This window comes from Syngnathus floridae, chromosome 3, assembly GCF_059516105.1.
Source record: "Syngnathus floridae isolate MCC-2025c chromosome 3, RoL_Sflo_1.0, whole genome shotgun sequence".
NCBI lineage: Eukaryota > Metazoa > Chordata > Actinopteri > Syngnathiformes > Syngnathidae > Syngnathus > Syngnathus floridae.
This window is the reverse complement of record NC_142415.1, coordinates 12,895,398-12,921,755: the sequence shown is the minus strand read 5'-3', so window position 1 is coordinate 12,921,755 and position 26,358 is coordinate 12,895,398. Positions and strand designations below refer to the sequence as shown.

Genomic DNA, 26,358 nt, shown 5'->3' with positions numbered 1-26,358 from the left:
ATGGATGTTTTATGTGTAGCAACTGTCTTATTACTTTATTAGCAGGGCAGCTCAGACTTGAGAAAGGAAAATGTCCAAAATCGGACTTGTTTCTGTCTCTCCAAGCTCCAGTGCCTGCTAACAAAGACTCAAAACGTTGATGTATAGAAGTTGATTATGATCATGTGGTTCTTAGTATGTGAGCGGCTCTTATTTCCCCACCAACACTTGACCCTGACCCTGCCTGACACAATTATGTTTGAAGGCTTTCATAAGAAAACACTGTACAACATGTTGGTGGAATAATATGCAGTGCCAGGAACAAAACTCGTTTTTATTTGACCAGCAATGCTAACGTCAAGTCATGGCAGCTGTTGACGTAAGTCGGCATGCGCCGTTGAATCTTTGAGGCCAGATGAAGGCTTTGTAAGACAACAGTCATGTTAAAATGAAACTGTTTGTGTACAGATAGTACACGGTAGCGGTTAGCGCGACTCCCTCACAGTTAAGAGGTTCTTTGTTTGAATCTCAGGTCAGGCCCTTCTGTGTGGTGTTGTTTACATGTTCACAACCATGAAAAATCCTGTTCCCACGTATCACTCGAACTGGTCTGCTATGTGATGCACCCGTATTTTTAGTGGGACTGCTGATGTTATCTCCTAAATGTACCTTCCTGAACTTTGTGGCATTTTTTTGTCTGGTCATATGCTATTTTCTCTTTTTTAAACAAGCTTTTTAACTTTCTGCTAGTCTCTAAATCCCATTAATTCATTCCACACTGGTCCCCCCCAAAAATATTTTGTATTTTTGTTGTAATACAGAAATAGCATTCTATTATATTATACTTAAAAATATAGAAAAATACCATATTTAGATTGAATGTAAATCATGAAATAGAGTTGGCACATCATTTCCATTGTAAATTTGCATTAAGTTAGTGGGTGGCGTTTTGAAGGCAATCTAGTGTCGCTGTTTTAAAGGGCAAGTCAAGGCAACAATTGTTTTCTGTGGGCCCCACTAGTCTAAAAATTCTATTCAGGTTAATATTTCATTTGTGGAACATTAATTCCGCAGAAAAATGACATTAGTTGCTCAGATTGCACTCAATCATGGCTCAACTCGCAAATATCATCTGGAATCTCAGGAAATAGATGAGCTGTGATTTATCCTGTGATATCATGAGGTGTATTGCTGAAATAATTTAAGCTAAAGCAACTTGAGCAGCCATTGTATGATTTTAAATTCAAGCCACAGTAATGACGCACAGACTAACAATGTATAGGATTTTTCTTTTTACTGAAAAAAAAAAAAAGACTATCGTCATTTTATAATTTTATAGCATATGGTTGTATAAACATAACATAGATGGACATCAATGACAATCAGTTACATATAATTTCCAACACAACTAGCCCTCTTTTAGCAGGTGAGAGTAATTTTTTTTTTTAAGAGGTTCAAATCAAAGTCAAAGGTCACCATACAGTGTTAAGTCAAGTTAAAACAAAGACAATTAGAAATCAATTTGGAATTAACATTTCATCCATTTAAAACTGAGGCGAATGACAACATCAGAGGTCTTGAAACCAGGGGGCACATGCTTGCATAAATCCAAGCCAAAAGCAACGACGCGTGAGGTTTGACGGCACTGCCTCCAACACAGACGGTATTGAAATGTTTGAACGCAAGTGCAGCGACAGAGTCCGGCAGCAGCTTCTACACGCTCTGAAGAGGGAAGTGTAGTTTGGGATAAGGGTGTAGCGGTTGCAGGTTATTGGGATTTGCCCCATTGTCTTTGTGAGTGCTTTAGTGGAGTTAGTGGAGGAGGTAAACGGGGTGCTTCAGCGGTGATCCGATGCACACACTCGGGTCAGCTGGACGTCGCCACGTTGGGACCGGCCGACTGTCCGAGGGGCGCGAGAGGGGTGAGAGCAGTTGGGGGCGGAGAGCGGTCACAGCCTGTAGTCACCATGGAGATTTTGATGGTTTGTCACCCATCGCTACTGAGGAAGATGCTACCTCCTCTTCCAAAAACCAGAGGATGCCTTAAGAGTTCTTGGCGACCACCTTCATTGTGATGGTCTTCACCTCTGAGTACTCCCTCAGGCCACTCTCTCCCCTGAAAGGCATAAGGGCAAACATTAGCACTCAGGTGCTTATCTGTCTTGCATTCTCAAAAATAGTCCTTGATTGGTTGGGCAGAGTAGGTCAAGTTCAACAAGCAAAATATGTCTCTTGCAAGCTACACACATGAATTCAATAAATGATCGTCGATTTTGGCGAGTTGTATTAAAAGGTGGAAAAAGTCATAAAATAAATCTCCACCGAAGGTCCTTGTTCCAAATGCACCACCCATCACTGGCATATGTGAATGTTATGGTAGCGTATGATGGGATTTTTTTTGTGGGTCACATTTTGCTCTGTGACTAACTGTAGAAGTTTCTTGGCATAGGAATATGGTTATAGCCTCTCAAAAAGCCCTAAAGTCAATATTAGTGATGTTGTGGTTCATTGTGTACACTCGTGGACAGTTCATACTCACAATTCACGTCCATTGCCAGACATTTTATATCCTCCAAATGGACACTGTGTGCTGAGTGCATTGAAGCAGTTTATCCTAAAAAGTACACAAAACATTCATTCTTACTCCTGTCCATTGGACTCACGACATGGAATTTTTGGCCGAAGAAAAAAATATATTAGCAGCGTTCATGAAGATGGATGGAGGAACATATCATCACCAGCGCCATTGCTATTTTAGCCACCCTCTGGATTTGATAACATAATCCCATTAGTTTTTAGCAAACACAGCTGAAAGTAGTCAGTCGCATATTTGGGAGTTGCTTAACTTCAGCCATCTGTGAAAGACAACATGGAATTATTCTATGCAGGAGAAATTCCAACACGGAATAAAGACTTCATTGGGAGGAAATGTCACAATTTGGTGCCAGTTTCTCGGGAACATTTGAATGTAATGTTTTGAGACAAAGCTAAAAAGACTTATATCCTCAACCTGTGTCATGGCTAAAACTAGATAATTTGTACATTCTCGTAAAAAAAAAAAAAGGAAGACGAATTGTGAATTACACAATCTGACCCCAGGCATGATGAATTTAAAGAAGCAGTCAAGAACAACCATGAATCACAGCAATCCGGTTTCTGACGAGTGCTTCAAGTGATAAATTTTGAAACGTAAACAGTGGATCCTACAAAGTTCAACACCCTATAAGTGGCACAATTCTTCCTGGAATTATTTGCTGAACAAATCAAAGTAAACTTCAGAATCAAACCTCCATCACTCTTGTGTATTATCGCTCATCATGACGTTTTAATTTTTCATCGGCACGCACAAGAAACGGTGCGGTTTTTAGGGGGTGATTAATATTAGTTTGTTTAGTTTACAGTTGTTAACAGTATACTTGGCTCATATAGGTAAGGAATTTTAAATGGAACTTAATACAGGTACACTTGATAAGTGTTTTTTAATGGCAAGACTTTGAATCTAAAACAAAGAAACAGACTTTACATTATTATTTTTTGTGTTGAGCGGTTGGTTGTTGAAATTGTAGCAATTTGAAAGTCAGTCAACATCAAACAGATTGTGTTCCATCTACTGAATTGATTTTTTGAAAAAGTAAATGAAGCCTTACTCACTGCTGACAGCCAGTATTTCTCGAGGAAGAAAAATTATAATTTGGTTCTACTGAAAGTTCCAAACAAAAGTTGAGCAGAAAGATGAAGACGCAGGATTGCTTTTGAGCACAGTTAGGAGAAATATTTCCTAAGGCTACGTTGATACAAAATTCACTGGAGCCACACCAGCCTTGTTTGCCAGAAACGTGATGCATCATGGGATATTGGCTATTGTTTTCTTCGTATTCAAGTCTTGCCAAGTTGTCATTGACACGGTGCGTGTCAGATGCCACGGAATATAATGCTACTAAGGCTAGCCTACAAGGTGTGTAACGTCCTATTATGTACTGTTCAAATCAGTTGTCCCATTTTATTACGGCCCACTAGTATTATAATCCGCTCATGACTACCCCTGCAAACATTTCAATAGTTTAAAGGGTTTATCTGGCATCCACGGCAATCACGATTTATCACCACCATCCCTTTTGTGCACGGTGGTCTGAAACGGTGCTGCCGAGGCCTCCGGCATCATATTGTGAATGTTGCTTTAGCTAGTGCCGGATTGTAGTTAACTATGATAAGTGGTGAAAAATGTTTGGCTCATTCTGAATGTTAGCTTGAAAACTCCCCTGAGCCAGAGCCATCTGCACGTAATTATAGAAGAAAACTCAACAATTAGGGGTGAAATCAAGACGTAGCATTTTATAGCCATTTCATTACACAAAGAAACTAAGGTGTCGATTTACATATACAATTGTGTTGTAGTTGTGTGTCGTCGCATTCTGTTGGCGTGTTTTACATCTAGAATGTCTACGCTGCAGGGTAGAAAAGGAATAATGAGAAAGCAGGAAAGGAAACATTTCTTGTGTAATGATAATGAAATGGCAAATGGCCAGCGTACAGTTAGCGGGGGCCAAACGCACAAGGGGCAGCAATTGCCTGCAGGAGAGGAGTGGAGGAATGAAGCGGTAAATGAAATTTACCAGACAGTGCCAGCTTGCATGGCTGTAGATATGGTCATGGCTTTGTTGATGTCACTGGTGAAGACAGCAGCAGTCAAACCATAGTTTGTGTTGTTGGCCCGCTCAATCACTTCCTCCACCGTCTTGAACTTCATGATCTGCTGTACTGGTCCAAAAATCTGCAAAGCATTTCAAAACATACACTTAGAGGTTTTAATGGTGATTGACGAGATTGTTACCTCCCCCAAGGAGATTTTGTTTTCATCGCAGTTTGATTGTCTAGTCGCAAGAAAATGCAAAAACTGCTTTGGGCCGATTAAGAACTCATTCACCCTTTTTTTTTTTATTATACTCAAAAAAATACTTGGAAAGTCCTTGTTTTTTTTGTTTTTTTTTACTCTTTAACGCCGTCTTGATTTGTTCTTTTGTTTTGAGAATTTCTTTATTATTTTTTGCGTAATATTCTGTTGCTATAGGAATTAAGTATGCATTGTCCAATGGGACCAAAATGCGCATTGTCCAATGGGACCAAAATGCATTTCACTGCAAATTCCAATCCTTGGTGCACATTGTAGGTAGTGTAGTATGTATTTTTTTGTAATTCTTAATTTTTCTTTTTTAACAAAAATGTCAGAGTTCAATAATAAGATCAGCTGAAATAGTATTTTATTAATTTATTTTGATTATTCAATTGTTCATTATTTATATATTTACCTAACCTTGGTCAAAATGTTGAGTTATCTTGGAAACAATTTTTTAACATTGATCAAATACAACTGTGTTTTGGATTCACTTAACATTTTCATCATCGATTTTAAATACTAATATTGAATATTAATTTTAATTACATTGACTTTGTGATCAGTGTAAAACTCTCAAACATAAGGTGACATAATGGGACATGGCTACCACAGAGTGTGGGAAGAGGTGCAGTTTCATAATATGTGGGGATAAAAATAGGAAAAATAAAAATTAAACTGGCCATCTTAAAAGCTTAGTAACTATTATGCATACCTCTTCTCTGGCTATGCGCATGTCGTCCTTCACGTTGGAGAACACCGTGGGCTCAATGAAGAAGCCCTTCATGCCCAAAGGTTTTCCTCCACATTCCAATTTGGCACCTTCGCTGATGCCACTCTGAATGAACTCCAGCACGCGATTTTGATGCTCCCGACTGATCTGTTAACAGAAGAGACATGAAATGGGAGCAGGCCCCAATTTCCCCCCCCTCCCCCTCAAAAAGGTGTTCACCCTCTCACCTGTGGACCCTGCTCCGCGGTGGGATCAAACGGGCTTCCTACCGTCCTCCTCTTGGCTCGCTCTACGCTTCTGTGGACAAACTCCTCATAGATGGGCTCCTCCACAAAGACACGCGAGCCAGCGGTGCAACACTGGCCCGCATTGAAGAACACGCCCTGGTGGGCCTGTTCAACAGCCAGATCCACTGAGAAAAGAGCAGGTCATCAATTTAAAGGTCATTAAAATCTTTATTGAGGTTCTTCAGCTCAGGATAACAAGGCCCCCCAAAATGGAGAAAATTAAAGTTACAGAAACCATCACATCTGCAAGGCAAACATTTTTTTTTGTCTGAATATGGCTACTACCTTGTGCAAATGTGACACCTGAGAGACAAGACCCTGCTGTTCCGCACAAAGGGTTAATGGACCCCCATGATTTATGGGTCTCAGCCAAAGCACTGACTGAGTCTGGGTCTATTTTCCTGATTTACAGACCTCAGGGAGACCCTCTCACGGCTGTTGAAAGCATTTGAACGCCTGGCCTCGCACAGTTTGGTGAGCCACTTCAAATCTATCTGAAACGCATCCATCCAACGTCTTCCGACAGGGTTCCCACACCTTGTGCTTATTTCTATGGATTGAGGGTACCGACAATACAACGTATGGGTGCTTGTTTCTAAGTGTGTGGGCAAGGGGATACCATTATTTATTCTGAGACCTCAATCTTTGTCCTTGCTTGATAGCTTCTTGCTCACACTTGTCCACAATGTATAAATGAGGAAAGCATAACTCATAAACTCACAGTCAGCATCTGCAAATATGATGTTTGGATTCTTGCCTCCCAGCTCCAGTGTCACTCTCTTCAGGTTAGTCTTCCCAGCTGCTTCCTGGATCAGTTTTCCAACCTAAAGGGAAAGAAAATATATAAGTTAAGTCATAGTGACGCAGGCCCCGACGCCTCCTCACTAAATCAAGCGGAGTTGTTCAATTCCTTCTGTAGTCAGGCCTGGCACTACCTCAGTGAGTTTTGGAGGTAGTAACGAAAAAGCAATATTTGTAAGGACTCAGGAGGGAGGAAGCAAGAACAATGTGTAGGTGGTGGGTTGTCAGCTTGCCATAAAAGAGAAGAGGAGTGCTCATGTATCAGTAGGGGGGTTTGCTTAGTAAGCATTCTGCTTTGCTACTTTCATACAAATGCATACGGTCATTTACTATCTCATCAACACACTTCAAGAAGAGCACGTAAATCATGTTGGGGTGGTCTCTTAACTCTGGAGAAACAGTCCCTGGCCACTTCATTAAGTATACCAGCACAGTCTGATCTAATTCCAGAGCTATTTGAAAAAACAATCTGCCTTTACAATGATAGCAATGCTTAGTTTTGATTGAAATCAAAACCTTATTGAGCTGCAGGCGGGAGAAAAAATACTGGAAACACCTTCGAGTCGGATGCCGTGTAGTTTGACAATACTTCAAACTACAACCACAATGAAAAACGTGTTGAATTAGACCTCGGGAAATTTGTTTCCATACACATTGGAAATGTTTAAGATGATTGCTAAAACTTAGTATGGAGTCATTGAGCTCTCGTTTACCTAAGAAAAGCGCCTCTATGACCAAAAGACATTCTTTCTCTTTGGTTCCTCGATAGTCAGGTGTGCCTTGTTGGCGCTGCACCGCAAATTTAATCTTCGACTCATGTGTCTTTCATCAGCGTAGTGGCTTACAAAGGGGAGGCTAGCGTGTCCTCAGTGAGAGGTAAACAAAGCATGCTGAGCTGCCAGACTATCTCACGAGGAGTCAGAGACTCACGTGAGTCGCCGTAGGGGGAGTCCAACCCGAATCCACCTGCAGCCACACGAAGCACTGAGCGAGGAGATGCTCCTCTCCCTGCGATATCTCGCTACTACTTTTGTGGTGACTCACTGTCTGGGCATGGTCAGCTTCTGACAGCACTGGCTCTTTTCCACACTAATTGATTCCAGATTACACGAAACAACAGGAAAACTTGTTGGGGGGGGAAAAACATGTTGGCCACTCACAAGGGAAATGTTCAATCAAGTCCGGATGATTAAAAACAAAAAATATGTTTGTCTTACTACGTGTAGGTGTCTTGATGCAAGATTGCGTGAGAGGGAAAACAAGTTGTCTTTTAATCAGCGTTTTTTCCTGTAGAGCTCTTGTACATGGATTTGGGTGAAGTTAGCTGCTAGCCGTATAGCGTAACGCCGATACTGCCCTTGGAAGGTGCCCAACAGTGGTACCCTACCCCAACTTCTGACAATGGAAAACATATTGAAGTGTAGTGCTTCAGATCATATCAAAGCTTTAAGATACGTCTGCTTTTGAAAGTGCCGCTTTTGGCTCCTTGTGATCTTTACGTGGGGGCTTATCATAGGCTAGCTAACAACACATACCTGGGCATACTCCTAGAGTCAAAACAGACCGTATAGACCCTATAATCCAAACAGGTCATGGCTCATTTGACAAAAAGGGGCTTGTGAAATACTGGCTGGCAACATTCAAACTATCACTGCTTTTGGTTTACGGTAAAAGCTTTTATCATCGTATGCAGTTGGAGATCTCAGATATGTATTAATGGTCTGCAGGAGAGGAATCTGCTGAGTTGCCAAAGAATGCAGTTGGATCCATTCCCTAACATGCTTGATAATTTAGCTTGCCGTGAACTATTTCCTTGTCATATAAGCTACAATAGTGCCTGGATGTTTTGTGGATGGTTAACAGAGGAGGACCAGAGTTTTCGACAGATGTGTTTGTGTACTCTCGACAGAGCAAATATGCGAACATGTGCAAGATAAAATTGGAGCTGCCTGCCAAAAGGAATAATGACAGGGACCCACCGACTTCATTTGATTGGCATTTAAGCTCCAATGCAGGCACAATGATCTTTCATTATCCAGTATGCATCTTGGTCACTGTGTCACTATTCGCTGGTCTTCTACATCCCAACGTACCTCTGTCGAGCCTGTGAACGCCACTTTGTCAATGCCCATGTGCGAAGCGATCGCTGCTCCCGCCGTTGGCCCGAATCCCGGCAAAATATTGACGACTCCCGGTGGAAAGCCGGCCTGTCAAAACAATACGAGAGGAAATAAGCCTTAGCGGAGATGACAGCAGAGCCAAGTAAAACCACAGGCAGTGCGGGAGAATCCGGACCCAACCCAACCTCCCTACAAGCAGCAAACGTCAAAAGAGAGGAAGGACATAGACAGACAGTCTCCAGATTTGCAGGATGTGCTAGACCAGGATAATATTTTTCTAATCTCCTCACCATACTTGTGATTTTTACACAAGTGAAGACGCTAGTCCTGTTGTCAGAGACACGATGGATGGCTTTTACTTGTTCCTTTTCTGAGCTGTTGTCTGTCGCCACCTTAGTTTGATCGTCATGCAAATTTGTTCATACCAAACTTTGGGGTGGAGATTGATGAGACTTTCACAATTCTGATTCCATTATGGATGCTGCTTTTTGCTCTGATTTTGGAGTCAGGAAAGCTGAATTGGTTTTAAAATAGAATCCAATGAAAAATACATTTGGAGTTACCCTTCATTTTTATTACAGAGCTTTATTCACGGAAAAGGCAGTTACTATATTGAACATCGTATGAAAATCGTCTTAATTGGATTGTATCATTCCCCAAAAGCGATATGTGTTGAATTGTTTGTCCTTATATCGATGCATATTGGATCGGTCAAAAAAATGTGTCCTCTATACATTCAAACTAATTGGGAGAAACTTCATCACGCATCAAGATAAAAACCCAAAACACATTGGCAACACAACAAAGGGCTTCACCATTATCAATTAATCAATGGTGTAATTGGTAGAATTATTGATTCTTAGAATATTCAATTGTGACAGCCCTTGATTTTTCCCTGTCGTGGTCCGAATTGAGCTGAATCTCATGCTTTACCTCCTTGACGAGAGCCGCCATGTAGAGGCAAGTGAGTGGTGTCTGCTCAGCAGGTTTGAGGATGACAGTGTTTCCACATGCCAGCGCCGGCCCCAGCTTCCATGCCGTCATCATGAGAGGGAAGTTCCACTGTGCGTGACACACAAACACACACACACAATAAAACACATCATGCATTAGAATGAGGCTCTGGGTGGTCACGAGTCAAGCATGATAAGTCATTGCTCTCCAGTCATTTACTTTCCCTTTCAGTCTGTCTAAACAGAGTCAAGTGTGAAAATGTTCTCCTCCCGCTGCATTATGGCCAAGTGGTAAACTCGCAACACGTGAACTAGAGTGAGCTCGAATAAATACTGACTAAGGCTAAGAGAAAATGTTCTTGCTTATATAGTAGTACCTTGAGGTATGAGTGTTGTTTGTCACATGGCCATGCTTGTAAGTAAAGACATTTTTGTCTCAAATCATATTTTCTCACCAAAATGAATGGAAATTATTAATTATTCCCCCCCAAAAAAAGTCCACTTTAGAATATTGTACTTTTTCTATGCTCGTGCGTGATCACTTTTAGTGAAAGACATTAAATGTTACTCGATTTCAGCCAGAGAGTGGAAAATGTTCTGATCGTTTCTCCAACTACATTTCTAACATTGTCACATTTTTTGAATTAAGTCAAATATGCACTTACAAGTATAAGCAAAGAGTCAGTCGATTGTCCGCTAATATCTCGAAAAAATCTCCCAAGACGCATCACTCGTATGTCAAGGCACCGCTGTATTTTGCTTAAAAGTCCATTTGTATTATGATGCTTGTCACTTGCGCAGATTGTAATACTCACAGGGATAATTTGTCCACAAACTCCAATGGGCTCATATCTGGTAAACGTCAGATATTCTCCATCTGGGAAGGAACACGTGCACACACAAGAAGAAAACAAGTTTATTCAACTCTGGCTTTGCTTTCAATGAGGGAAACATGTGAAAGCGGTCAGTCCGCGTTGCCCCTTCACGCTCGTTCGTCGTAAGCGGATCCACCCACAACGCTCTCGCTTCCTCTTACCCCTGTGAGAGATTACGTTGTGAACAACACATGGCATGTGTGGAAGTGTTTTAAGGTCATGGACATGGTGTCATGCTGGAAAGGCGCTCTCATTCCTCTTGCATTACTTGAGGGTGTGCCCACTCTCAGCAAACAATTGATTTTGGGAAATGTTCAGCCCTCAGCTGACACCCTGCCTCAATATACATTTGGACAGGAATGATCAATGGCGAGCACGGTTTAAATCATGGGAAAATAGAACCCAAAACACGCTGTTTTTATTTGGGGAATACGCAATTGGACGTGTGCTGGTTGCTTGACTTCATTTTGGAAAAATAGACCGTAAACTGTTCGGACAAATGTGTTGAATATAAGGACGACGCCCATTCCTTTCACACTGTCCGTGTTGATCAACATAATATTAGTAAAAGGCTAAATGCGCCTTGTTGACGGTTGTGGCCGGCTCCTCCAGCCGACAGATGTCCAAATACGAGCACTTGGATCATTCAGGCAGTAGGAATACCCTTGTTTGTTTTCTCTGGAAGTCTACGAGAGGAATAAAGATTAAACTAAAGCCCTGGGAAAGCGCTCGCTGTGGTTGCTTTGGCAGTCGAGTACAAGAGAAGCTTTGAGAGGGACAATACAGCGGTATCGGGAGGTTTCCCATGTCCTTTCTTATTATTCCCCCCCCCTCTCTTTTTTTGTGCCGCCAACTTTCCCTTTTTACACCCCCAGACTCATCCCATTCACTGGGATGAGAGTGGCGACACTTGCGGCAGCCTCCTCAGGACAATAAATGTTTGCCTTCGCATTGATTTCAACTTTGATAGCTTACTGAAAAGTTGACGACTTTGGTAAATAAACCAATAGTGATCCCCCGAGCCCCAATATTGCAATTTCCAATCATCCATTCTCTGAACCGCTTCTCCTCACGAGGTTCACGGGTGTGCTGGAGCCTATCCCAGCTGACTTTGAGCAGTAGGCAGGGGACACCCTGAACTGGTTGCCAGCCAATCACAGGGCATACATAAACAAACAACTTGCAATATTCTTTTCAAAAAATGTTTCTAATGTACTTTTCAACAAATGTAAGCACCTAATGTTAATTTACAGAGCTGACTCAACAAAGATATATTTGTGATGAATGAATAATAACTTTCAGACCAATTTAAGTGCAAGTTTGTATTTACTAACATGTGGAACGGTCCTCTGCATCTATGGGAGAGCCCCACACTGATCAGCTTTAGAACTCAACTCAAACTATGGCTGAAAACAAACCAGTCATGTGACCGCTCGACTTGTGTTACTTATATTGCATGTTATAGTTTCTTTCTTATGTGTTTATACTATGTATGCATATACGTATACATACGTTATATTTTCTTTCTTATGTATTAGGATGCCTGGGGACTACGGATGAAACCTAGCTTTGTAGCTATAATACAACATATTTACAAATAGATAAATGAGTCTTTAAATAGTTGTCATAGCTCCACTTTGTCCTTACCCATCGGAATCGAAGTACCATGGATCTTGTCTGCATATCCGGCAAAGTATCTCAATGTCTTTATGGTCCCTTGAAGGTCCACAAACAGAGTAGGCAGAAAAGGCTTCCCACTGTTGAGTGACTCAATAGTCTGAGGAGAGATGGAGGAAGGATGGGGCCATTTGAGAAATATGTTGTATAACCTTGTGCTCCTCGCATATAACTCCATCCTGCTCCAGTTTTTACACTCACCCCTGGCTGAAATGTGAAACTAAGATAATAGTAAATTTCAAATACAGCCGCTAAGTTACAGTTATATGTTTCCCTACTGAGCAAAGACATTTTATTTATTTTTACTTGACACAGAAGTAAGTTAAAAATGCTTTTTAGAAAGCATGAAAGAGTATTAAATAGCAAGGAAAACATCTTAAAGATAAACAGGCAGGGGGCCAAGAACGATGCATCAACTGTAGTTTCACGACAGTTTGAAGACCACAAATCATTTAAATTAAAAGTATACATTAAATCTTCCCTTACAGCGAGATAGATGCTGTCTCTCTCCACCAGATCAGCCAGTTTGGAGAGCAGTCGTCCCCGCTCGGAGGCGTCCATCCTTCGCCATACAGAGCCCAATGAAAAGGCAAGACGAGCGGCTTGCACTGCTTTATCAACATCGGCCTGGGATGGAAATAAATTCATGATTCCACCTTTGAATTACAGAAATTGAAAAAACTGACTGATTTCAAAGAACAGCGAAAGAAACGTAAAGAACCTTGTCTGCTTCTTGGACATCGCAGATCTGCTCCCCAGTCGCTGGGTTGAAAGCTGGAAAGACCTTCCCACTGACAGAGTCTTGCCACTCATTATTGATAAAAATCTGGAAGGCAAAAAACATGATCATAAAATGAAGAATAGAACAAAATAGGATGAGTGCCAAACGAACTCAGTCATCCCATCCAGACCTCAGTAAACAGAGCAGAGCATTGGTTTGTTAAATATCACTCAGGTATGTTGTAAGACCAAGGGAGCTTTACGGGTGAACAGTAAATTTTTTTTTGTGTGTAGCAGTCAGCAGACGTGCAGCAGCGTACTGCAATCATAAGAGGCAGCCTATCGAACATCAACATATGGGGCATTACAATAATCTCACCTAGTCAAGATAAACACTTGTGAAATTGTCTTTGAACTGTTAAAAGACAAAAAAAATCTTGACCCAAAGCCTTTTGTAAGCAATGTCATCTAGATTTCATCAATGAAATGAACGCTACTGACTGCGATTAATACATTGATTCCCACCCCAAAAGATTCGGGCATTCGTGAAATATTGTGGCACACTGTGAGCGTGTAGTAGACTTTTGCACAGTTCGCTCGATCCCACTCTTAGGTGATCGGTGACCGTTGGAATCGAGAAACAGCAAAGGCCAGGCCAGGCCAAGTGAGGCAAAGCCAAGCTGTTCTGGAACCTGTGATGGAAAAGCGCTTTTAGTCGTTACAAATGAGTTGTCCAAGCTTTGATATCAGCTAGGCTGTTGAGTAAGCACCAGGGTCCTTTCTCGCCAGTGGAAGGGAAATTTGAGAGTCATCTGGACAAAAATAAAATCAGATGCCAGTTTTTTTAACCCCAAGGAGAGGCAGGTACAAAGAAAAAAATATAGGCCCCGGAACAGAACCAGGGGGCACTCCATGTGAAAGAAAGAGAAGCAGATGATGACTAAAATTCACCAAGAAAATCCGATTTTTTTTTTTTGACATCTGAGACTAGAACCACTAGTCTCTTGTCATTCTAATGTGTGAGTATTACGCATTACAAGTGAAGTATTTATGGCAGCATATTGGCAGCAGGATGTAGCATTATGAGGCACATCCAGACTCTTGCGTAAAGGATGTGGGAGAATCTCTGGAAATGTTGTCTGAGGATTCCTACGTGTCCACCATGGCTCTCTTGGGAGTACTCCACCATCCAGACAAAAGCGAATGGGGGCGTGGACAATGATAAATCCCTATCAGACACCAGACGCCCATCCACCATCCCCCTTAAGCACACGTTTCACAACATCACTGCTCGTTTACGAGATCATAAAACACGTGCCGCACTCGGTCTCTGTGATACGTTAAAGCAAGCCTTGCGTTAAACAACCGCCTGGGATTCCGTACATGGTATATGATACGCAGCCTTTATGGGGATCACCAAAAACCAATCCCAGGAACTGTCTTTGCTCGACGCTAAAGACCTTGATGTAAAAATGAGGGCATGAAAAAGAAAGAAGAAAAAAAACTCTTGTTGGACATGTTAAGATCCATTAGGAAGACTGTTTTTAATGACTGCCAGTTTCTGATTGATGACGTGCAAGGAGAACATCTGCTGGCTCCAGTCGTTCCGTATATACACTATTCCTGTCTTTCTCCTTTGGAAAAACTTAGATGGTCTCAGAACAAACCTGAAAGCACCACTCAAGTCATCGTTGCCGCCTGAAATGCTGTACTCAGTGCTGGATTAACAAACCCAAATTTGGCAGAAATATTCGTGAAAAAAAAGTTTTGTTGTCATTCCACATTTGTTTATTTTCAAGAGCGAACCCGGGATGTCATCTGTTCAATTTGTCATCTTTAATTTTAGTTTTTTTTCACTTTGCTGTCTCATTAACACATGCTTTGTTTCTCATCTGCGGCTATACTAGCAGGTGTACAATCTGCATCACACCAAAACTCACTCTACTTCTTTTACTTCTAACTTTTACTTCTAACCTTATTTCTAACTCTTTTTTACTTCGTAACTAGAAACTATGGAAAATGCAGTTCTACAAATGTAAACCAACTAATTTACACCTATTCACAAATGAAGTATAGTCATCAAAATCTTAACCTTACTAAAACAATCGACAATTAAAAAAACTCTTTACCATACAATCGTTCAAAAAGACGTGACATCATATCCTTTTGATTTCTTATACCAGCGAGATGACCTGAAGCTACTTGGAGAAAATGTTCTTTGAAAACTGCTTAGAAAAGTTGCCTTGATACAACCTTTAACCCACCAATAGGTTTTTCCTTACCATTCTTTACAAAAGGCAAGATGTTACCTATAATCCTTTAGTTTGGGTCCGCCATGATAAGTTCATTGTAACCTTAAAAGTTAAAAGTAGGTGTTGAGTATCATGGCGTACCACTTCCCAGAAGCGTACGTTATCAAACCTTCCCTTTCGGTGCACCTTTGTTCCGGTGACCCCGGCACACAGGCCAAGCGAGGCTTGTCTCAACCAGTCAAGTATTCTCAGGCGCCTTCCATCAGAGGCCACCTTTAATCTGCCGCTCATTAAGAGCACTTCATAAAATTGTCAGGAACGATAAGTAGCAGCGGGGCCAGCTACAAAAACACAAAGTCCTGTAGAGCACTGAATTAGTTTTTGAATTTATAGGCTCCACTGAAGTGGGGAGTCCTAAATCAGCCGAGCCCCCCTGACAGCCTGAACAGTCCCGGCAAGAATGCAGACGGTGGGTAGCTTTGTGCGTGGCGTAACCCCTCTCACAAGGCGCTGCTAAAAGGAGACACGCAAGAGGAGCGGAGCGGGCCGCCATCTAAATCACGCTAAGAAAAGGACACGTTTGGCTCGGCCCTTCCTCGGCCTCGGACTGGCGTTAAGACTTTTGTCTGGTTCCATTGAAGAGCTTGATTGAGATGACAGGGCCGCCGAGTAAATCAACTCTCGAGGTTTACGAAAATTGCTTTTAGGATCATTTGGAAGAAGGGCAAAGAGCGCAAGAGTGAGAAAACAAGAGCAAGGGTGAACATTTTCAAATGACAAATTGTGTTTTCTTTCCCATCCCCTGCCGGGTCGCCGCCGTGCATTCACATGATGTCTTCATGTTCGGGAAAACCAATTCTCACACTCTCTATACCTTCACTTATCACAACTAAAAGCTTTGAAAATCTTACATACGTACAACCAGTTGCCTATGTTGTCTTAACTTTGTCGTGAAGTTTCTTCAATCCAACTGTTAAATTTACCGGATTTTGCTGACATTGACTATTCTAAGTCACCTTTTTCTATCCTAAGAAAATGAAATATGTCACTTGCAAGTGTATTCAAGTTATTTTGTCTCTGCAAATTCTCTTTCAGTTATCTGCAATTAATTCATGTTAATTATAAAAGATATTTTGGCACATTGTGGGATTCAAATGATAACTCATTCCCTTACGCTGTTTCTTTTGGCATAGCCCGCAGCGACAAATAACGTCATCCAAGTTGAAACACCACCTCTGAGAGTGTTCATGTATTTAATATTAACAAGGCGTCGTGTATGCTTTGGTGGGGTAATTTGGTTTTATGAGTGGGCGGCGGTGGGAAGAATTAAGAAAAGTGAAAATAAGCTGAAGCAACCAGTCAAACATCTGTTTGGCTGCTGAAGCTCCGCAGCTCACAGCAGAAAAAAAAATTGCAGCAGTACATATTTTTTTGCCTTATTTTTTTTTTAAGTGGACACTAGAGTGGAGGTAAAGGGAGTCAAAGCGTGCAAATGTGTGTGTTTGTAGAACAACACGGCAAGATTCCACAGTCTTGTACTAGCACACCTGCGAGACTCGTCTGTGCAGGAAGCTTCATATCCTCCTTGGTCACGTGACCTCCATTTCCTCTCTGCTTAGTGGATCGGTCGCTCGCTCATAATTACTGCAGTTACAAGTGAGCGTGCTCTGCCGCCTTGTTTGACCCTGCAGACGATGCCACCCGGTGCTGGCAGCTTTGGACAAAAATGACCTGGGCATCTTTGTCTAGACTCTATGAGTGTGTCTGTGTAGACACAAGTAAAAATTCTTACATTGGAAAAGATTATGTCGGCAGAATTTGTCTTGTCTATTTAGATTCTCAGTCATGCAGGTCGTAATAATCTACAATGTTTGATTTAAGGCAACTGGACTTGTTTGTTGAAGACGTTTCCGTTAGCCTCTCCTTCTCGCCGTCACGTGTCAAAAAATGAAAGCCATTTGCCCCACCAAAACAATCTTAAAGATGCCCGCCGTATACATTTTTGTATGACACCGCAATAACCGACTTGGATTTGATTCTACCCAGTCCGATCCTGGTGAATAAGTTTAACTATTTCAATTACAATTGTTAATTTCCTAAACACTTTGGCTTGCAGTTTTTTAATCGATCATTAAAATAGCTTACCAGTAAACATAAGTCGTACAGTATATCAAATTATAACAATAATTCAAACAAATCTGTGGCTTTATCACATCAACTTTTCATGTTTCATGAAAAAAATAGAGGGGAACGTGGACTGCAATTTATTAGTGATCCAACCTCGACACTAAAATAAATAAATAAATAATACTATTTTTAAAAAAAATCATACCAACTGACCGAAATGAAACTTTTTTTTTTTTTTACTAAAATTGCCTTTGCTAATTGAAAAACGCATTTGATTAATTGTTCGCTTTCTGCGATTTTTCCACTTTGTGTGATTTGTTTTTGTGAGTTTTGATGCCTCTTCATCATTCTCGAAAGCTCAGGTCAAAGATATATTTAAAGATGTTCTACACATGGGATCAGTGGGTGGGGTTGGGGGAAGCAATCATTTCATGTCCAAGACATGTGATGCTTTTCAACAGACAAATAAACATCTTGAAAAGTGCTTGCGTCTCGTGTTCGCCGGGGGGAAGGAACCGATTCCAGCAGATTTATGAAGCCCAGTGTTTTTCCTAAGCACACCTCGAGGATTTACACGTTCTCTGTCAGGAGGCCTGCAGAAGCGAGGTCTTATAGGAAATGAATGGAGCTGCCTCCATGTCACTGGCCTTCCCCTCAAACGTGATTAAGAGACCGGGGACGTCATGTTGACATGTGTGTGCCACGGCTAAAATTTACACTGGCTGCACAAGTGGGCATTTCACACCAATGGACATCTAAATGACAGTGAGCACTTAAACCGTCACAATCAAGGAGACATGCTTTAGACTTGAGATGTGGCCGTCAGTGTGAACAGGGAGATTGTGTAAAGCGAGTGGAGGGAGAGGAGACGAGGGGCGGCGGTGGGAATTCTAGCTGTGCCGCTTGTGATAAATCATTGAGTCGCACAGTACCCCCTAACTTGCTCTGTGTTTGATCTTAATGGCAGCAAGATGGTGGTTTTGAAGTGAAAAAGTCCAGAACTGCAGGTCAGGCTCTGGCGAAGCAGGGCCACGCACCCTCACGGTGAAGCCGCATCATAATTTACACCCCCGGTGGACAGCGCCGAGCATCGTGGTGCCCCTCCCGCACCCCCCCGTCTGTACTATCTCAATCAGTGACAGATTGATGGAGCCCCTCCTTCATCCAAAGTGAGTGCGTGTTTGCGTACTAACGCACACAATGCATGGGCAGCCAGGTTACGGAGCGCAGGTTCCTATGGTGAAAGCGCACTCACAATTTATCACTGTTGAACAGATGACCAGATCTGGAATATAATAGAACGCTATTCTCTAGCCCACATTGAGAGTACACTTTAAATGACCCATTTGTCAACAGTGGGCAGCTTAATTGCGCCTCACATGCTCATTACTATAAAGGCCCAACAGTCCTCATGCATATTCTTGGATTTTTTTTCTCCCCTTATTAAGTTGGTTGCTCACCGTTTATGAGAAGTTAGGCAAAAAAAATGAAGCTACTGTATTTTATTAAATTGACCCATCAATATTTCCACAAACTTTTGGTTCATTATGTTTTCTATGAGATACTAAATAACAAATATATATTTCCCTATTAAATAATGGTTATTATAATAATAGTAATGTAACCATATTTAATGTTGGTCATTATACTGATGCTTTGCGAAATATTTTTTGAGGTTGTATTTATTTGAGAATCATTAGTCAGTTATTTTCAACTTGACATAATAACCATTAAAACATATCAATGTGCTTACGAAATATTTTCTTCTTCTTTATGTCTGTGTAGTCTCAGTCATCCAGGTCATGAAATTGAGCTAACGTGACTGATATTCAGTTGTAATATTAAAACAACCATGCCTTGAACCTAAAGGGGGAAACAAGTTCACATTTGTCTTAAAAAATAAGAGTACTTCAAAATATAATTGCAAAGTAAAACACAACTGAACTGTGCTACAAAAAAATAAAAATTTTAAATCTGTATTACTTTACATTACTTTACAACATTTAATTCTAATATGTTTAAAATGTTGTAACTTTTAGTCATTTTAAATTCAGTGATTCCTTCCACTCGAGAGTCCCCACGTACAACTTGTATCGTACTTTGAGAATTCCTGATCTTGACTAAAAGTACAAGCATGTTTCTATTTCTGTATGCAATTGTATTCCGTTGACGACTCTACCCCCCCAAAAAGATCACCCAAAGACAACAAACATTCCCTCGTCATTCCTTTATTATTCCTACAACGAGCATCCCCTCCCTTCTTTTGCCAGCAAAAAGCATCAGTATCATCTATCATGACTGCCTTTATTTATGGCTTCCGTCGTGGTCCTGACAACCTTTAAACTGCTTGCGTTTTGTAAGCCAGCTGTTGGCGCTTTCATGCTATGGAAATGTGGGAGAGGGGGAACACGGTGACAAAAAAGAACGCCTCATTGTATATTTTCTGGCTGATCGCTCAAAGTGACTATACTAAAATTGTTTTCTTATAAAGATTTGAATAAGCCAATACAGGTGTGTTTCAGAGAGCACAATTCGCGAATGGGTGAAAAGGACAAGGAGCAAACCTCAATCGCCTTTATCGTCAATGACGATACTGTATCAGCTCATGGGGTCACTCAGATGTCATAGTTCATTGCGCTGCATTGTTTGTGCAACGGCTGGGAGAGGCAATGACTGTGACACGGAACGTATCATCTCGATCGTGTATGGGTCATTGCGGAATTAGAGGTGATTTTGTGAAATTTCAGCCATCGGTCAAAATGCAGAAAAGTGCACTTATTCATTAAATGCTATTTGTTCTGAAACTAAATGTAATTAGCTGCATTAAAGTGATTCTCAGAATACCAAATAATTCCTGAGCACCCTTTACAGTGGCTTTTATTTGTCTATTGTCTTATCCGCTTGACCTACTTAGATATGAAATCTAACAACAAATAGATCTTTAATCATATTTTTCGTATGATTTTGTGGATATGACTTCCTTGTACAGGTTAATTTTTTTCTATATTTATATGCATTTTTTTAAAAATGTAACTATACTCTGAAGTTGCATCATAGAAGTCTTTTATGAAAGCCATTTCAGGGAAGACAAAAAAATGAACTGCGTGACTCAGCATAAATTGCATCATCAAGCTAACTGCGCTCACCTAGACAAACTCAGTCCCCACTTTTATTTCTCTGATTTTTTTTTTCAGCCATAAATTAATGTTTTTTTATCATAAAAAAAACAATATCAAAGTTTTTCTTTTATTTAATTGGAATAGCAAGATTTTTTTCTGACCTGTTAGCATAGCATCTAACACAGCAAGCATGTGCTCTTGAGCAAAAAGTCTTACATTAGCATTGGTTTGCAACACTGTGCATTTGGAGCCCCGCTTGTAATCAAATGAAATGTAACGTTTCTTATTTTAGTGTAAATGATTTATTCAACAATAGTTTATAGCAGCAATAGTTTCTTTTTAAGTGTCTATCTGACTGAAATATTATGTGATGATTAAAAAAATCTCATGAAAACATGCACTGTTGCTACTGAGCTGGACGAATAAGTTTACATGATCATTTATTACCTGTTTATCTTGAAAACACGACAAAAATACGATCAAATAAATGGTCGATTTTTCAAAAATGTCAGAGCACAAATTTTCCTCTAATTCTGGAATGACGCATATACGTTGAAAGGTCGAAAGAAATCCGTGAGGGAGGCATGTGGCTGCATTGTGGGCCGGTGAGCCACAACGCTGGGCTGCCTGTTTCCCTCACAGTCAGCCGGGTGGACAACAGGAGAGCCCACGCAAGGGGTGCCCATAAATCAGGACCCTTGTGCCCCCTGTGTCCACCAAACCATCCGGGACTGGATGATCCAAATTCCTTGGGGTTAATTCACCAAGTCGCTCCCAAACATTTCCTCCTGTATGAGGGAATGGAAGAGCAGCTCAGAGCTGACACACACACACACACACACACATACACACACACACACACCATCCCCTTTGCAGCGCAGCAGCGGCGTGACCTTTGCACTTGTGGCACCGAGGTATGTGTTCAGAAAGCAATTATGGAACTGAATGGACTTGCGCCACACTATCATCCAATGCTGCCCTTTTATCTCGCTGTCATAAAAAAACTTATTCCCAACAGCGGTGAGAAGTAACGAAGTACAAAGTACAAATCCTTCATTACTTAATGAGTACAGTAGATATTTCTGGTATCTTTACTTTGGTGCTTGAGCAACGCAGATATGAGACACATATGTGAAACTTCTCCTTTATCAAAATAATCTACCATCAATTACTTTTTCAAACCAGTGCATGATTTAAAATAAATCAATAAATAAAGTTAACTACTGTTGAGAGCTTGACCGATAGAGATAATGGTCATTGGGCTTGGGGAGGAGTTGGAGGGCCTCTGATGTTGTGCCCCGTGCCAGCCTAAAATCCACCAGCTTCGTGCATTCAAAAATTCATAAATTCTAATCAAACAAGAAAAAAAAACAAAAAACTTATTGTTAGGCTCCTAGCAGAATTGCCTATGCTATGTTTATTGTTGTTTATTGTGACTAATTTAGAATTTTTCACATTCATTTCACTATGTTGGGAAACTACGAGAACACGTTTTGATCGGGAAATTCAGGTCAATGCTAGACAATCAGTGTTTTTTCAGAAAAATTAGTTTTTATTATAAAAATGGGTGTTGCATCAGTACTTGTACTAAGTGTAAGTCGTGCGAGTACTCTCCCGACTGAACGATCAGTTGCGTAGCATTGTCTTGTGTGCAAGCTTTGCTTTAAATCTAACAGCAACCACAAACTAATTTACTTAAGTGTGTTAGAGAAAATGATGAGATTCGAAGCATATCATTTGCCAAAGACAGTAATTTCCTAAGTCATTTTAACATCACAATATCAATAAAATACTTTTGTGGTAAATTAATTTATTTTTTTATTCTTTATTTATCTGCCTGTGTGGAGTCGCAGTCATTCAGGTCATGGTAATCCATAAATGTTGAACGGGGGAAACGGGAACCTTCTTTGCCAAAATGTTTGAAAATGACTCTGTTAATTATAATTATATTTAAATTAAAATATGGCGAAAATCTTCCTTTGATGCCAGACACAGTGTTGGCAAAATATTGAACCACTCAGCACAAATATGCAATCCTGTTTAAGTGAACATTCTTTTGGCGGTGGTGCAGCTCGAGTTGCTTCACAAGCCAAATCAACATCTTCGCGTGACTCCTTTCTCCAGCTGTTTCTGCATCTCTGTCCTCCTCCCACATCCAGAAACATTTGCGATATCGCCCTGAGCTCCAACCAAACTTTTGTCGCTCTACCATTAGCCTCTCACTGCTGGCTTTCTTGTGAGCGAGGAGACCACACATACTAAGACTTTACTTTCACCTTTCCCCACTGATGCTTAAAATGATTGACAGCAATCTTAGTTACGCAAAATGAACACGTTACGAGCCAGTGATCAGCATAAACACACACACTGCTTGCTACTACTGCGGTAAAACGCTGTCATCATTGTGGACTTTTGTTGCTTGTAATTTAAAATCTGACACTTTAATGGTGGCTTTGTATTATTCCCTCACTAAGGCTTTCACATGCGTTTGTTTTTACCTGGTGTCCTCTATTCACGCATAATGCAGAAAATAGGAAAAGAAAATATTAGGTGCACGGTCTGAAGACAAAATGTCAAAATTCTACTTTTGTAAAGATAAATATAATAATGCTGGTGATGTTTTAATTCAACAATGTTGTTTGAGAAATTAATGAATGTACGTTTATTGTGGCTGTAGTTTTCAAACTTTAAAAGACACTGTGATAACTTTGTTCATAGATCTTGAAGTTGTGAATTTTGCTTTTTTCTCAATTTTAAATTGTTATTTTTTTAACCTGTGGTTTAAAGTTGAATTAGATAACCCTAACCCTAACATAATGAGAGGTGTTCCTAATATTTTGTAGCAAAATAAGTTCACCAAAATATTAGCGGCATGTCTCAGTCAACAGCAAACTAAAACACAATAAAACATTGTGATAAATGAATAAGCCAAAACTTAGCACTAATAGGTTCAACTTTGAATCTTTAAAATTTAATGTATTGTGGAATTTAAAAACATTACAACTTTCTTTTAATTGAAAACTTATTTTAGTGCTTACTGAATTCAATTATTTGAAAAAACAAAATCAGCTTGTTAATTAAATTTTCCTCATCGAGTGCATTGCTTTTATGTAAGTGATGTGCAGCGTTTATGTATACTTTTTTACATACCAAACACTTTTCACTCAATCAATTTGGACTTGACTTCTGGTGTAACTTTTTAAAGCTTTTCCTCCGCAAAATATTAACTAACCACAACCTTTCCCTTTTTTAAAAAAAAAAAAATCTAAGTGCGAGAGCCAAGTTGCAGCGCAACGTACTGAGTGGACGAGTTCCCGTCTCGGGCGACGCAAGGTGGACCGACTGACCTTGGTGTACTTGATCTCCGGGTTGGGCACCGGCGTGGGCATAAGCTGCAGGGATGCCATGAGGGCGGCCGGGTCGCTCTTCACCTCCCCGGGCATGTGGATTTCACTGGAAGTCATCGCTGCGTCGCTTCTCGCGTCTCTTTTGCGTCCCCCCACGGCCGAGCGAGCGAGCGAGTAAGTAAGTGAACGGTGCTGTGGACTTTGGGCTTTTCTTCCGTGGGTTTATAGCCAGGTGTCACTCAAGACTCGCTTTCATTGGGCCGACAACAGAAGGGCTGTCCTTTCTTTTCCTCCACTCCCGCCCCCCCATCTAACTCCGCTCTCGTCCGCACATTTACATAAAGTTAAGGAAGAGGGACACGCACCACACCCACTCGTCGGTGATTCACTCCTCATCACTTTCCATACCGTTTGCTTGCAACTTCCACGGAAAGAGTGTTTTTTTTCTTTGCTTCTTTCGTTCTCCCCCGTGCGTGCATTTTTAATCTCCCACTTCCACGCGCACTTCTTCGACACCTTCATTGTTTGCCACTATTTCCTCAGTGACACGGGGGTGCCAAACGACCGTCGACCTCCCTAAAATGTCATGTAAATGAGCGCTACACTACACTGCTACTACTACTCTACACTACTAACTCCTGCAGGTGATAATCCTCCACACGTAGCGCCTCCATCCAGCCTCGCAATAAACATCCACAAATCGCGCTTCTCCCCAGAAATAATCAAATAAAATCAATCGCAGATTAGTCACCAACACTACCTCAACTTCTCCTACTAATGACACAGCATTACTTTTACCACCACCGCTGCTTACTCAGAGGTGGGTGGAGGAGCCACAAGTTTTACTCAAGTAAGAGTACTGTTTGTAATAATATGACTCCTGTTAAAAATAAGGTTTCCAAATAATTTGTTGCGTAACTAAGTATTCTGTGAAAAACTCCTTTAGTTGAATAAATATTGTCCAGCAATATCACTTTATGCATTATTTCAAAATACAAATTAGAGAGTAAACACAAGAGTTGGTCCTAAATTATGTGTCTTTGTTTACACTCATTGAACAGCACAATAGGCTTACCAGTTGAACATTACTGGAAATTAATTTAGAAAACTGCTGTTGTTAAATTCAAACTCCACTGCTGAACTGTCAACGGGCAATGTCATAATTGAAAAGTAAAAGTTTAACATAATGTAGCTCAGAGTAAGAGAATTAAAAAAAAAAGTAATATATAGTAACATGTATCTCAAATTAAAGCTTTTCTGAAAAGTATCCAAAAAGTTATTTAAGTAATTCAAATTGAATAAAAGTAGTAATGATTTAATAACAGTAATACATACTGTACACACACATAGAGAGAACTACAAACTATGAAACTACACTGACAAGTATTTGAAAAAAGCCAAAATACATAGATGTAATGGTATAAATATAGCATTTGTTAAAAATAAATAAATAAAATTCTAAAGTATCTTGCATTGAAACCACTGTGGCAAGTGCGGTTTAAAGTTACTCAAGTAAATTCGACGTAAATGTAACGCATTACTTACTACTACTCCTACTCCTACTACTACTCCTACTACTACTACTCCTACTACTACTCCTCCTACTACTACTACTACTATTACTACTACTATTAATAATAATAATAATAATAATAATAGTACAATTATTTCTAATAATACTCCAATTTATATTTCTCCAACCGAAGCCTATATAGATAGATAACTGTCCTTCTACTACTTTCACCACATACTGCAATTGTGCTACTATTACCCTGCTAGTCGTACCAGTACTAAATTAACTACTAATAAGTTATAGTAGTGGCAAAACTACTACTCCTTCCAGCACTATCACAACCACAACCACCACAGCTTCTATTGCTACTATTATTATCAATTGTATTGCCATTATTACTTCTATCACAGCGGCTACTTGTACTAAAACTGAGACTACTATTACTACCACTCGTACTGCTGCAACTGATGCTTTTCTAACCATTGCTTCTAATATGACTGATACTACCACTAATAAATTTACTGCCACTATTAAGTAACTGTTGTAGTGGTAGGACTACTTCTACCACTACTATCACCATCACAACTAATTCTGACTAATACTTGCTACCATATAATTTAACATAATCCATTCTGTCTCCACTTAATCTCATATTTCTTTTATCTCAAACAGTGGTTGTGATTTACCGACATGTTTCGGCCAAATCCTTTCGCCTGCATCAGAGTGTCCAAACTACTACCTAGTTTAGTATGTCCCTGAGAGAAGAAACTTTTAGTAGGTTCATATGAGAGACCGCTGTGGATGATGATGATGATGATGATGATGATGATGATGATCATGATGATGAAATTGACAAAAGGACGCTTGTTGTCCATCAGCACATCATCAGAACTCTTCTTTTTCTTGACACCAAGCAAGAGTGTGTGCGTGTCTTCAAAGATGACACAGTAACAATGATGACTGC

The 26,358-nt window shown here is 40.4% G+C and overlaps 2 protein-coding genes across 2 annotated transcripts in view; one reads left to right on the top strand and one right to left on the bottom strand.

Moving 5' to 3' along the window:
* The window catches only part of polr2m (RNA polymerase II subunit M), a 39,922-nt gene extending 21,027 nt beyond the window's left edge, over positions 1-18,895 (top strand). Inside the window, exon 4 of the mRNA XM_088370673.1 lies at positions 18,383-18,895. Coding sequence (XP_088226799.1) covers positions 18,383-18,463 — 81 coding nt within the window. The 3' untranslated portion in view covers positions 18,464-18,895. The remainder of the gene's footprint in view (positions 1-18,382) is intronic.
* On the bottom strand, positions 1,249-24,143 carry aldh1a2 (aldehyde dehydrogenase 1 family, member A2). Its single transcript, XM_088370670.1, has 13 exons — positions 23,882-24,143; positions 13,038-13,142; positions 12,803-12,943; positions 12,287-12,416; positions 10,580-10,641; positions 9,745-9,873; positions 8,785-8,898; positions 6,612-6,714; positions 5,831-6,015; positions 5,586-5,750; positions 4,593-4,750; positions 2,519-2,593; positions 1,249-2,095 (listed from the first exon to the last, which is right to left on the bottom strand). Exons 1-13 carry the CDS (start codon positions 23,996-23,998, stop codon positions 2,023-2,025), a joined length of 1,557 nt encoding a protein of 518 aa, XP_088226796.1. The 5' UTR covers positions 23,999-24,143; the 3' UTR covers positions 1,249-2,022.
* Positions 24,144-26,358: the final 2,215 nt, after the last annotated feature.